The sequence below is a fragment of the Canis aureus genome, chromosome 15, assembly GCF_053574225.1.
Source record: "Canis aureus isolate CA01 chromosome 15, VMU_Caureus_v.1.0, whole genome shotgun sequence".
Taxonomy (NCBI): Eukaryota; Metazoa; Chordata; class Mammalia; order Carnivora; family Canidae; genus Canis; species Canis aureus.
The window spans coordinates 46320869-46335365 of NC_135625.1; the positions used below are offsets into that span (position 1 = coordinate 46320869).

At 52.2% G+C, this 14497-nt stretch overlaps 1 protein-coding gene across 4 annotated transcripts in view; it reads left to right on the plus strand.

Annotated features, from left to right (window-relative positions):
• Positions 1 to 14497, plus strand: part of PTPRN2 (protein tyrosine phosphatase receptor type N2) — a 723767-nt gene that overhangs the window by 191659 nt on the left and 517611 nt on the right. For all 4 annotated transcript variants that reach the window (XM_077849498.1, XM_077849499.1, XM_077849500.1 and 1 more), the window contains one exon: positions 9515 to 9628. In XM_077849498.1, the coding sequence (XP_077705624.1) occupies positions 9515 to 9628 (114 nt within the window). The remainder of the gene's footprint in view (positions 1 to 9514; positions 9629 to 14497) is intronic.

Consider the following 14497-nt stretch of genomic DNA (forward strand, 5'->3'; position numbering starts at 1 on the left):
GAACTCGTCTGAGATTGGACGTGCACACTGCCCCCAGGCGCACCTATCGCCAGCAGGTGTAACTGGTCTCAGGAGCCCACGCAACTGCTCCCTGTGGACGTGGCCCTTGCCACGTGGGCTGGCTTCACCCTGTTCCTCTCTGAGCACGGGCTCGTTTAACTCTTATTTCCAGTTGTGTTTTTTGTGGAATTTTTAAGTGATTTTCCTGTAACGTAATTTAAATTTCACCACATCAACCTTTTTGAAATGTACAACTCACGGTGCTAAGGACATTCCTACTGTTGTTCCACAGCTGCTGCTGACTTTCCTCTTCAGAACTCCTTCCGTCTCCCCCAGCCCAGGCTCTGTCATCATTAAACACTGATCCCTCTGTGTCCCCCCGTCCCACATCCTCCTGCCCCAGCTCCTCTGCCGCGTCTGTGAGTCTGACACTCCGAGGGCCTCAGGGGTCAAATTGCACAGCATCTGACCCCTTGTGATGCTCACTGGGTGGCAGGTGGCAGGATTTGCTCCCTTCACAGCCTGAATAATGTTCCGTTCTGTGGACGGACCACGTTTTGACAACAGACAACTGTTCTCCTGTTGCTGGACACCTGACCGCTCCTGCCTCTTGGCTACTGTGAATAGTGCTGTGGGGAGACAAGTCAGTCCGCAGTCCCTCCTTTTAATTCTCCTGAGTGTAAACTCAGAAGTAGAATTGCTGGGTCATGTGGTTTGATTCTTTTTAGGAAATGCGAAATGCTGTCTCCCAGCAGCCGCACCACTTATATCCCCACCAACAGTATGCGAGGATTTTTGTTTTTTTAATTGCTTGCTTTTTATTTATTTACTTTAAAGATTCATTCATTCGTTTCTGGAGAGAGCGCGTGTGCATGAGTGTGAGCTGGGCGTGGCTGAGGGGGAGGGTCGAGCAGACGCCCTGCTGAACAGGGAGTCCCGGGTTCGATCCCAGGACCCTGAGGTCACGACCCGAGCCGAACATACAACTGACTGAGCCACCCAGCTGCTCCTAATTATTTGCTTTTTTAAGGAAAAATCACATTTGTCTAGATGCTTTACCAAGATTGTTAGCCTCTTACACTCTGGGCTTCCTTACAGCTCTTGGTTCTTTCAGACACTTGTTGGGGCATATGTGACCCATGGTAGCTCTCAGGTCTCTGCCTTTGAGTTGATTTCACTGGGTGATGTGAAGGCAGCTGAGCAGTGACACAAGTTCTCGGCCCTTGTCTCATTCTCTGCCTTGAGCAGAGCTGGCAGTGTCTAGGCTGCAAGCTGTGCCGACCCAGGTCTGAGCAGCAGGCTTGGCCCAAGCACCTGCGGGGGTTCCCGTGTGGTCTGTGCATCAGTTACTCAGGGTGGCTCACCGCCGCCAGAGAAAGTCCGGGACTCCTGCTCACACCCATCCGCATTGCGCGTTTGGGCTCCAGGCTGCCAAGAGGAGCTCTGGGAGACCCTAGGGGCACTGACCCCACAGCTGGTGTAGGGGTGGGGACCACCTTTGGGAGGGCCCTGAACTCTCTGGCCGGGGTGGCATGTCACGGTGCAGAGAGGTCCACCCCAAACTACTGCTGGCATCGTTTGGCTAAAAACAGCTGTGTGCTGGTCCTTCCAACTCCTTCCTCAGGGCCTCAGCGGGTTATGTTTTTCTGATATGGGCTTAGGTGTCTGGTCCTGCTTCCTCTGCCCAGGCTGGGGGACGGCTGGCTCAGCTGCACAAGAGACACGGCGTTTTAGTAACAGACGGCGAGCAGCCCTAGGCCAGCCTCCCACAGACTGCGTGACCTGCAGCAAGTCACTCAGCCTCTCTGGGCCCTGGTTTTTCTGACCAGGGCAGGAGACCACCAGGCAGCGCACTGGGGAAGCCAGGTTTACCTGGAGGGGGAGGAAGGCTGGGGTCCGAAGGGGCCTTGGAGTGCAGGCTAGAGAAGAGGGATGCGTGGGCCCGCACAGCAGCACACCCATGCCGGGGTCTCTGAGCTGGGTGAGGTATCTGCCTGCAGATGGAGGCCCTTGGCCTGGTTGTGAACCTGTGTGCACCTGTGTAAGAGTGCAAGCGCATGGGCTTGTGTGGGTGTGAGCATGTGTACACATGCAGGTGTGCAGGAACGTGTTCACCCTGCCCCTGCCTTGGGGGGCACCACCACCCTCTCTCGGCGGGGCTCCAGCCAGCTCGTGGGGCTGCCCCACTGGGTGCACACAGGGTCTGGGCCATTGTGGCTTCTCTGGAGCTCCCCAGGCGGCCGTGGCTGATGAGGACCCGGTGCTGCGGGGAGGTGGCCACGAGGGGTCACTGTTGCTGCTTCATCCTCGAGGCCAAGCGGGATGGGGGGGGGGCGGGTTGCGGTGAACAAGGTGTGAGATACACTGTACTCCCTAGATGGCAGCTGTGGGCGCTCAGATACCAGATATGGCAGTTACGGCCTCGGGGTCAGGCATGGGGATGGGGCTCCCTGGAGCACGTCTCAGCCTGTGTGAATCCCTGGAATGTTCCAGGAGGTCCCATGGTCAGACCTGGGCCTGCTTCCTGGGCTTCCCATGCAAGCTCACGGGAGCTGTTCTAGACAGAGCCCTCTTGCACCTTTTGTTCCGCGGGGGTGGCCGCCGTGTCATAAGGTGAATGAACGCATTTGGTGTTTACTGCATATAGTATGTTGAGAACCTGAATGCATGTCACAGGCCATCATTTCTGTGATTGTGGAAAGAAGCCAGGCTGGTCCCTTCACTAGACCCCTGAAAGCTCTTGTTTTCACCCCTGCAAGGAATTCTGCATATGCAGGATTTATATAATGTTCCCCCTTGCAAAATAATAATAATAATAATAATAATAATAATAATAATAATAATAATAATTTTTTAAAAAGACTTTATTTATTCATGAGATATACACAGATTGAGGCAGAGACTCAGGTAGAGGGAGAAGCAGGCTCCATGCAGGGAACCTGATGTGGGACTCGATCCTGGGACTCCAGCATCACGCCCTGGCCAAAGGCAGGCCCTAAACCACTACGCCAGCTAGGGATCCCAATAATAATAATTTTTAAAAAGTAGTCTCTACACTCAACGTGGAGCCTCACGCAGGGCTTGAACTTATGACCCCAAGATCAAGACCTGAGCTGAGATCAAGAGTCGGAAACTTAACTGGCTGAGCCCCCCAGGTGCCCCTGCCCCATAATGTTTTGAATACCACCTCCGGTACACCCTCACTTGCAAAGGCTTTATAATTATGACACCTTTTCTGCCCCTCCCTTCTTATTCCAAGAACATTGTTCTTAAGGTTTCCAGGAAACTGAGATAATACATTTACACATGTGTATTGTTTACATGAATAAACTATTTACACAAATTATTGAACAGGTATATGCATTGCAATCATTTCTAAATTTGCCCTAAACGAATTATCCCACCCTGAACCTCTAAAAACAGTGATCACATTGTGTTTCCGAATTAGCTGGTCTTGTTATTTCTTCCTAGAGGAATGTAACAAAGTTGTATAAAAAATAAAAACAGGTAAAGACATTAGAAAAAGAAGAAGAGAGGATTACGTATCATGGGTGCAAAGAACACGGTTACTTCCTTGAAAAAATACTGCTGGAGCCCGCATGGTGAGAGGGGTCAGCAATGAGGCGAGAGCAGGCAGTGAGGCCCCAGGAGGCAGAGGGTGGGTGGCTGTGGGCCTGGGGCTGGGGGTTCCTCCTGGGATGGGTCTTTTTGAATGAGTCTCTGATGATACCGTGAGGGGCATCTCAGCAGGTATACAATTTAGGCTCCTAGGCTTTTTTTCTAGAATGTACTTTAATGTAAGCCTGAGGCGAATTGCATAAGGGAAAGTGAATAGAAGTGTTCCCTCCTGTAGAGACCTAAACCAGTCTCTTCAAGCCCATGGCCACCTGGAGGCCTGACACTCAGCAGCCCCCACAGCCACAGCGTCCTGAGAGCAAAGGTCCAGGGTCTCTGGACGTGAAGGCCCTTCCCCAGAGCAGGAGTCCACTAGGACCACCTCCTCCACATATGAGATTGGGAATGGATGTGCTGGGGGAGAACCAGTGCCCTGAACCCAATCAGAGTTCACAGAGGAGGAGGAACAGGGTTTGTGTGTTTGCTGAGGAAAGGTAGAGGCGCATGCCCTCATTTGCAGGCCCCACCATGAGCCTCCTGGGCTTGGTCTCAGCGATCCCTGGTCCTTTGTCCAGCCAGGTCATCTGCTGGGAGATGTGGACATCTAAATCAGTGCGAGATTTCAGCAAATTAGAGAACTAGCTAATGGTGTTATAAGTTTCTGTGGGCATCTCAGCTTCTTCTCAGGCAGATGGAAAAACACCAGTTAATCAGTCACAATTAGTTATTGAGCCCACAGTGGGTACAGACTATGGTATCAGATGTGGGAGCTATAAGAGGTGGAGCTGCGATGCCTGCCTGCAAGATCCCATAGAGCCCTGGGGTAGAGGAGAGTGTGAGTGCCAGAGGGATGTGCAATGTGTGTGCACCTGTGTGTGCACTGGTGTGAGCCATCTGTGTGTACACCTGCATGAGCATCTGTGTATACAGTCTGTGCGTGCAGCTTGTGTGTGCACGTGTGTGTGCACCTGCGTGTGCAGCCTATGCATGTAGCATGTGTGTGCACCTGTGCATGCACCTGTGCTTGCAGCATATGTGTGCACTTATGTGTGTACCTATGCATGCAGCTGTGTGTGCACCTGTACATGCAGCCTGTGTGTACACCTGTGTGTGCAGCCTATGCATGTACCAATGCGTGCACCTGTGTGTGCAGCCTGTGCATGCACCTATGTGCATATGTATGCACCTGTGTGTGTACCTGTGTGTGTAGCCTGTGCATGCACCTGTGTGTGCAGCTTGTGTGTGTACCTGTGTGTGCAGCCTGTGCGTGCACCTGTGCGTGCAGCCTGTTCATGCAGCTTGTGTGTGTACCTGTGTGTGAGGCCTCTGTGTGCACCTGTGCATGCACCTGTGTGTGTATCTGTTTGTGCAGCCTGTGCATGCAGCCTGTGTGTGCAGCCTGGAGATGCTCAGCCCCGCACACCAAGGGAGAAGTGGTCCGGGATGAGGGCACTGCCCCAGGCCCCCGACATTATTTAAGGGACATTGATGTTTATGAGTGAAAATGACATTTGGCAGTGGGACTAATGCTCCAGGTTTGTCCTGGTTACGACAAACATACAGACAATATTATACAAGCTGTTTTCTCCCATTTTTCCAGAAATCTAGCAAAAACCCCCATTGAGGTTTCTCTTTCTAATGGAAGATGCTAGCTACCCAGTTGTGGTCAGTGATGCTCAGGGGGTGGGGGTGGGGGAGTAGCACCCACTTTCTTAGCACCACCACATCCCCTCTTTATCGGTGTTTAAGACCGTGTATTCTCCGGTGTCTGGAAGCAGTGAGGCCCAGTCTTCTGCTCTGTGAAACCAAGGGGGGGAATCACCATTCCAGAAATTTGGACTTGGGAGCATGGCCTTAGAATTCCACTGAGGTCAGCAGGTTTGGGGGTTAAGAGTATGTGCCCCGATCTGTGGTTCATGTGGTTGTTGCCCACGCAGGTCTGGAGGTGATGCCCCGAGGAAGGATGCAGTCACCCCCTCCCCTGCCCAGGGGCCGTTGGGTAGTCAGCTTCCTCAGCTCTCTAGGTGGCAGCGAGACAGCTCATTACTAATTTGGAAGAACTCACATTGTGTGGGCCATCGTCAGGGTGTCCCCTTGAGCCCCAGAACCTCTCTGCACCATGGACGCATGGAAGGGGCTGTCCTGTAGCTGGGCGCATTGGCATCCTCTGGGTTCATTTCTGATGGGGCCGTGGATCTGTCCTGCTCTCTTGTTCTCTGGCGGCCACCCTTGCTGACCCATGCTCCCCTGGACAGGCAGCTCCTGTGACCCCATGACTCCTGACAAAGTGCAAAACAAGCCGTCAGGCCTCAGCAGCTGGCGGAGGTGGGGGGCTGATACTGCCCCATGCCCTCAGGCCTTGTGGACCCTGCTTGACCTGCTTCACACCTGGAGCTCTGTCCCTTGGTCCCGGAGGCCGAGGGACTGGGTGCTTCTTGCCGCCCCCCCCCCCCCCCGAGCCTGCTGCCTATCTCGCATCCTCCCAGCCCCACACAGGCAGCCCTGCTCTACGGAGGTTAAAGCTCAGCCAGATGCCACTTTCTTGGGTGAGGTCAGGGCCCCTGCCGCATGCTGCCCTCTGGCACATCCCTCTGTAGCTGGTATCGCAGTTACAAGCAGATAGTTTGCATGTCTGCTTCCGCCCCAGATGCAAGACTTGCAGCTGTTCATCTGTCCAGCAGATGGGAGGTGGGAGCAGGGCTGTACGTTTCCTGGGGCCGGAGTACCAGTAAGAGCTGTGTGGGGAGGGACAGGATCTACCCTTTGGAAGGGGAGGGAGTGTTGCAATGAGCAGCAGATGGGGGCCTGGAGGTAATGAAAAGTATGTTGAGAGTGTGCACAGTCATCCCGAGGACACAGAGAAAGCTCGTGGAGTTGTTTGTTGAGAAGTAAATATGGAAATCCGGTTAAAGTAGGGAAGTATTAACAATATCTGATTCTCAGATGTACTCATGATGTTGGAATAGTAGTATCCTTAGTTCTTACATGCGGTTTGGCAATTAAAAAATTGGTAGAGGTGGTCCATGTGTGTATGTGCACACACACATCTGTAAATACATGTCACATGTGCACAGCACAAAACATGGAAACAGACACATCCATGCAATACATATGTAGGCAATGTGCACACACATATACATGTGCAGATGCAAACTTACATGCTCATGAAAATAACGCACACATGTATGCAGGTGCACAATACACTGTATATACACATGTAGATGCACGCATGCACACACAAACACATCCACACGTGTGCATCTACACTGTGCTGTATTTCTAAAGAAAATCATCTTTGTGTAAAAGTGGACCTAGAAAGTTCTAACTACTGTTGTTCAAGGGTCAACTGTCCAGGACGTTCTGGAAAAGATGCCAGTGGAGATAGTGAATGATCAGTGGCTGTTGGGGGGTGAAGGGGTTACAGGGATAAATAGGCGGTGCACAGAGCACTTTCAGGGAGTCATGCTGTATGACACCGCAGTGGTGAACATGCACCATCGTGCATCTGTCCATAGAATGTACACCGCATAGAACGACCCTGCTAAAAGCTGCAGACTTCGGGTGATGGTAACGAATCAATGTGGGCTTATCAGCTGTGGCTGAGGTACATCCCTGGCAGGGGCTGCTGATTATGGGGAAGGGGTGCATTCGTGAGAGCAGGAGGCATATGGGAAATCTCTGTACCTTCCCTTCAATTTTGTTGTGAACCTAAAACTGCTTTAAAAAAATAAAAAAATAAAAATATAAATAAATAAAGTTCATTCGGGGCACCTGGGTGGCTTAGTCAGTTGAACATCCAACTTGTGATTTTGGCTCAGGTCGTGACCTCAGGGTCATGGGATGGATCCCCGTCTTGGGCTCCCTCTCCCTCCGCCCCTCCCTGCACTCAGGCACACGCACTCGCTCTCTGTCAAACAAATAAATTAATTAATTTTAAAGAAATTTAAAAGAAATTTTTTTTAAATGTACCAGGGAAAGGTGTGACCTACCTCATCAGCTAGGCTGTGGTCTAGCAGCAAAGAGAATTAATAGTTTAGTTTCAATGTTCAAATCATTAAAACCAAATTTTTAGCTAAAACTAATTTTAAAAGCACAAAAAGATCCTATGTGTATTACATTATATATATGTGTGTGTTTTAAATACCTATTTAAGGGAAAGATTTCAAGAACATCCAAAAATATTTTTCTGAGAACATATTTACAACATTGTGCAGCACAGACCAAATTGAACAAATGATGCCTTTATAATTCAGAAGGGAGTTCATCCGCTTGGGATACCCCGAAATAGGCAATGTCTGTGGTGGTTCTTCTCTGGTGAGGACGGCCACCGCATGTCCGGAGCCGGATTTCTCTTGCCCCCGAGGCCTTGGTCAGGATGCCAACCTGTGAAAGTGGGGTCAGGCCATCTTACTGGTCTAGTCCCCATGCACTGTGGTTCTGCCCTGGAGACCCTCCATCTGCAAAGGGAAGAAAACATGTCAGGTGCATTCTAAAGAGTTCTTCATTTTTCTCTCATAAATGTGCCATCCACAGGCACAGAGTTCTTTGCACAAGGTAAAATCACGGACCAGAGCCACGTGCTGTGTTTGTGCGGAGCAGGTTGCCTGTCATGGGTGATGGCAGGAGGACAGGGCCCTCCCTCGGAGATAATGAGGGCTGGGACTCCCTCTGGCTCACAGTGGCCATCCTGGTGGTGGAAGCTAGTCCCTGAGGCAGAGGGTGGCGCCGTTGACCCCAGCGTGGCAGAGGTGGCTGCAGGAGCTTTGACTTCCCTCCACGGCCATTGTCTGCCTGCGCCCAGCAGCGTGCGGTCGTCCTCCCAGAGCCACTGGGTTTTGCAGAGTCCCCTAGAAATCCACGATGTGCGCCCAGTAGTTGAGGTGATTTCCTGCTAATTCCACGGCCCTGATCGCCCTGAGCACACACGTAATATCAGACCAGTAATTACCCAGTCAGCCTGGCGTTGGGCAAATGTGTTTCTGCTAATTAAACTTGTTGCATTTGAATGGCTTTCTTCAGCTCTACTTGGTGCAGTGAGACCGTGGTAAACAATAAAGATGTGTTTCCCCTTCCATCCAGGCCTGAAACTGCAGATGGCTGCCCTGTGGATGAAGTACTGGCCCTTGAATTAGTCTTTTGTGTGTATGAAAGACAGTAATTAGGAAGTTTGAACCCCCTACAGGAAGCTTATTTCAAAGTGAACAATTTGCCGAATAAAGACTAATTGGGGCCTAAATTAATTAGAAGGTGTGGTTTGAAAAGATGATGAGCAGAGTCTGTCATTTTAGACAAATGGAAGAGAGCTAGATAAATGGGTCCCCGTCCTGGAGCACCTCTCCTTGGCCACCTTGCAGAAGGTTCCCTGGGAACTGACCTCGCTGCCGTCCCCAGGTTGCCCCCGCCCACTCCTGCATGGCAGACAGCCCTTCCACCCCGAGTCCTCACAGCTTCTGAAGATTAATATTTATATTTCCTGAGTGTCCTGTTTCTCATCTGGAAAACCGGCCCTGAATGTTATTGATTTTTTTTTTTTTTGTCATGGGACTGTCAGCAGCAAAGCTTCGGGTCAGAGAGGGGACAGCCAGGGGCAGGAAATGATGAAACATGAATGGTGGGGAGGGCCAGGGGGAAGGAATGGGAAAGTTGAAGAGAAAACGCAAACCCTCCCGAATGCACGTCCTCTTCTCTCTACCTTTGCAATTGTGTTTTCCACGATGGTCTCTTATTGAAGTAAACCGTCACCTTCCCAGTGCTCTGAATTCTGATTGAGTCGTGGTGACTTTCTGGGGCCTCGCTGCCGTGCATAATTAGATATATTGCAAGGATGTGTTTAATACCTTTCTTCTCCCTGAAAATGAAATGTCACTTTCCCTTTCTTCTCTGCTTCCCTTCTCCGCAGACGGAGTGTTCGGAAGGTGCCAGAAGGTTCCAGCACTAGACACGGACCAGTATGAAGTGCCGCCGGTGGTCCTGCAGCGCCTGACAGCCACCCTGCAGAGGCTCTCCCACACAGGTAGGCTGGCCTGGCCGAAACCGTGCCCTGGGACTGGGCCAGGCGCCCGGGCGCACCTAGGGGGCCTCGTAGGTGATGAGGAATTACAAGGACTGACTCTGCCCGGGGTTGCAATGGAGAAGAGAGGGCTGGGAGCAGGCCGGCTTGTTCATGGAAGGTTCCGGCAGGAGTTGGAGGAGGCCCCGTGGGCTGCTGCATGGAGAGGAACCATGGTGATTCTGTCATGCTTCAGGGGACGGGCTGGCAGCCTGTTCAGCGCTGCTAGACGGTGCCCGACCCTGTGGCTCCTCAGCCTCCAGAAAACCAGTTTGCCCCCAAGTACAGTGATTATGCAGGTTTGTGTTACATGATTTTGTCACAGGAGATACCTGTTCCCTGTTAACTTCAGGGCCTGCTAAGAAGATAATTTTAAAAATGACAATAATCTAAAGATTATCATGCATGTTTATAACATGTGTAATTTATATCATGTATGTCATCTGTAAAATGGAGGGGAAGCCACGTTGTATCCGTACGTTACTGGGACCTGTTCCTACTCTGTGCGGCCTCCCTCCTGGGCCAAAAGAGCTGGGGCAGGAGGTCGACGGGAGAGCGGCGGGGGCACAGCTCCTGTAAGGCGAGGTTGCCCATCTCGCGGTCAGGGGCCAAGAGAGCCACGGCCGTGCCCCTGAGCCTGCTTTCCTTCTGCATCACATCCTATGGGGCTTATCCGTGGCTCCATAATGAAGACAATCTGTGGTCCAGTAAGTTTGGGAAACAGGACTTATTCTGTTCATAACGTACGCTGGCCGGGTAAGATGCTGGAAAGTTCTGCGGGAAAGGGTTATGTTCATCCAGATGCACTCGGGGGGCTCCGCTGGTGAAGCCTGTGGTTTTGTAAGTCCAGGCAGTCCTACCACCTTTCCCACCAGAAGGGCCTTGGCTCCACAGGTCAAGGAATGAGCCTGGAGATCCCGCCAGCTGCCAAGGGTGTCTGTGACCATTATATGTTGCAGAACTGGGGAAATAACTACAGGGTGGATTTGGTCACCTGACCCCTGTAAGCCTCTGCTCTGACCGGTGGACCAGGGCGACGATTTGGGTTTTCTGCTCTTGGTGTCAGTTCGGAGTTGGTGCTTGGCAACCATGGAAAATTCTCATTCTTTCCTTCTCCCGTGTGCACAGTCATCCTGACAGAGGCCACAGGTCCTTTTGGAGAAGGTTGGGAGAAGGATAACAGTGGGAATGTATGGCTCGTGTAGCCTTCAGGGGACCTGCCCTCAGCTCCCCATCATCCGTGGGCTCTGGTCTGTGAGATGGAGTTGCCAAGTCTGGAAATAGCTGGAAGAGCTATGACTCTGTCTTGGTGATTCAAGCCAGGCCTCAGTTGAGTAGATCTAGAACCTTCCTGTTCATGCAAGTCGCTAAGACTTCAGGAGACCATCTATCTGTTCCTGTGTAACAGTGAAAGGTTGGGTCTCAATGTCCCCCCTCAAGCAGTGTGCGGAAGACCTGTGAAGCTGGGGACCCACTGGCCTTGCAGCTCAGTCCCCTAGGGGCTGGACTGTGTCTTTAGTGTCCACGTGAGTAGGAGCCACACAGATGCTACTTTGTGGACGTGGTTAAACATGGAGGCAAATAGCTTTTTAATTAGTGGATTTTCTTTTTTTAGAGCTGGTTTAGAGTTACAGAAAGGTTAAACAGTCGGAATATACTCCCTTAGCCCCACTCCCGGGAGATTTCCCCGTTTCTAGCATCTTGCCTTGATGCGGTGTGTTTGATGCAGTCGATGAGTCCGTGCTGATATAATTAACTAGCGTCCGTGGTTGACATTAGGGTTGGCTTTTTGTTTTGTACGCTCTGCGGGTTTGCACGAGTGTCCAGTGACATGAGCATCATGAGGACCCTACAGAGTAGTGTCACTGCCCTAAAAGTCTGCCCTGTTTGTTCCCCCCACCCCCAATCCCCTCCAGTCCTCTGGTGGCTGATCTCTATGCTGTCTCCCTAGTGTTGCTCTGTCCCGAGCGTCATGGAGTTGGAGTCACAAGTGTACGAGGCCTCTTCAGACTCGATTTTTTTCACTTCGTCCTGTGCGTTTAAAGTTCCTCGTGTGCCTCCATTTTCATGGTTTGACAGCTCATGTCTTTTTAGTTCTGAGCAACATCCCATTGTCTGGAGGAGTGGCCTTGGTAATCTGTCCACCTAGCTCAGGGCGTCCTGCTGCTTCCTTCCGTGTTTGGCAGTTGTGAATAAATCTCTGAAGTGTCTGATGTGGACGTGTTTTCAGCTCCTTTGGGTCAATACCAAGGAGTACATTTCTGGTTCATATAAGGGTAGATTTACTTTTATAAGAAACCACCAAACTGTCTTCCAGAGGAAGATGTGGAGGGGTGGTGGGCGGCAGGGGGCGGGGGGGTCACTAAACCTCCTGGAGGCTCAATTTCTCCATCTGGTAATGGACAGTCTAGATTGCCCAGCCCTCCCCTGGGTCACAAAATCCTCCCCTAGGTCACCTGGCCCCGCCCCAGGTCGCCTCGCCCCGCCCCACGCTATGACACTTAGTTCTGCCCTGTGACATCTGTCTTGCTTTAGAACCCCTTCCCCGGTTCCAACTTGAACCCCTCTGGTGGGTCCTGGAGCAGGTGCGCAGATTCCTCGGGAGCCACCTGGCGCTGCCCACAGAGGCTGGGAGAGGTCTGGTGGGGATGGGGTTCTGTGTTGGAGGTGGTAGGTTGCTTCTGCGGCAGGTGTCACCAGAGGGCATGTCAAGTGATGGACTGGGTCACGGAGGTACCCCTCCCTCCATTAGTTTGTTCTTGGGTGGCACATTGCATCTCTTTTTGTTGGCTTGGGAGTCATGTCCCAGTAGGGCCAGGGTGTGAGTGTGAAGTGGGCTTATGGTCTAGCCTCCTGGGAGTGTCCTTGTGCTTTTCTGAAGCACACTGTCCTAGAAATTTCTGGAATGATTTTGTAGTCCCTTTGGGCTCCCTGGCAGCTTCTCGCCCCAGCTGGTTTCCCCCCTGCCCGCCTTCCCGCTGAGGGCTGGATTCTCCTCTGTGCTTCCAGCCTCCCCGGTCAGTGCCCTGGGGAACCGTGGCCCACGGGGCTTGGGGTGGACTTGCCTCCGAACTGTGGCAGGTAGGTGTGGCCCCAGGCCTTGGGCTGGGCCTGCAGTTCTCACACGTCGGATGAGGGCTCTCTGGGAAAATCACAATGCAACAGGAGAGGGTGAGGTGTGGGCATGCATCTCAGTTGCTCTTCATGAGGAGCTGGAGTTGGAGTCCTGCTACAGGGCAAGACCGGGAAATTTCCACAGGCCACCTCCCTAGGAGCCCCCTTGCCCCCCTTCACTCTGAGTCCTGTCTCTTCCTTTAGCAGACCCAGGAGGGACAGGGAGACAGAGGAACGGCACTTCCAGGTGGCAGGACGTTGCCCTGCCCCAGGCTGAGATCCCTCTGGCTCTGCTCCCTCATGTGACTGGGCGCCCCTGGCTTCGTCTCAGCCCCCTGCCCAGCCAAGGCCTGGCTCTGGCAGCCGACAGGGAGGTGGCCCCGGGAGGCCGGGTGGCACATACTCTTCACTGTCTTGCTTGGGGCCTGCCTACCTGCTCGGCCTACACCGTGGACCATCTGAGCTTCCTGATGCCGTGTGAGCCTTGAGATTGGCTTCAACTGTTCCTATATCACCAGTGGAGGCTCTTGGAGACAAGGGGTGTCTCCTTGGAGCCAGGGGGCACAGCAGCCAAGCGGGGTGCAGAGCTACACCCACTGAGCATCAGCCCTGGTGTGTCACACAAAATAGGACATGAGCACAGTGGCCGGACAGCCAGGCCTTTGGGGATGGCCCTGACCGAGGCCTGCTCTCTCGGCACCATCGGCCTCCCCACTTATGACCTCTCTTTCCTGTGGCTGTTGGTTTCCCTAGACTCGGAAAACTCATCCTTGGAACTTGGAAAATGCAGGTTTAAGGGCCCCCATCCCAGTGGTTCTGAGCAGGGCCTGGGAGTCTGTCTTCAGTGAGCATGGGGACAACCTGTGCCCAGATGGCTTGGTCCTCCCTGGCCCTTTGCCGTGTCTTAGCCCTCTGCCTGGACCATGTCCGAGGGCCCCTGTGCTGCTCCTGTACATGAATGGGGACAGGTCCATGTCAACCCGACCAGCATGAATTTATTTATTTATTATTATTTAAAAAAATTTTTTTTTCCAGCATGAATTTAAAGTTGGGTAATTGTGACCCTGGATTGCTTTGCCTGATGTTTGTCCTACAACAAACCTTAGTGTGAATGCAGTTCGCTGCTGCTCAGTGGGGGGTCACTACCTCCCCTCCCATCGACACCTGTGTGCACACACACACGTCCATGTACACGCATGTGTGAGTATAGTCACGCATACGTGTGTGCATGCATGTACCACGACATGAACTAATGCACACACATCCATATGCACACATGACCACGACCACACACATGAGCACTGGTATGTGCACACATGGTCACCTACGTGTGCACACATGTACCACGACATGGGCTAATGCACACACATGCACACACGCACGCCCACACATCCATCTGCACACACATGGCCGCACACGAACACTGGTATGGGCACACAAGGTCACCTACATGTGCACACATGTACACACACATGCACACATGTATGTGCCCCCACCACTTTGGAATCCCTCATCTACTGCTTGCTTCCAGCAGCACCATATAATCTGGACTCTTTCTCTGATTTTTTTTGATCAGTGGTGTCTACTGTCTTCTCCAAATGTTCTTTGGCTGTTTTGGGTTTCTCACCCTGGTCATGAAAGGCTCACTACGGGATGACACTCTGGAGGTGTTGGGGAGTTTAGGAAGGAAACAACCTTTAATCCTGCTGGTTTCCTGAA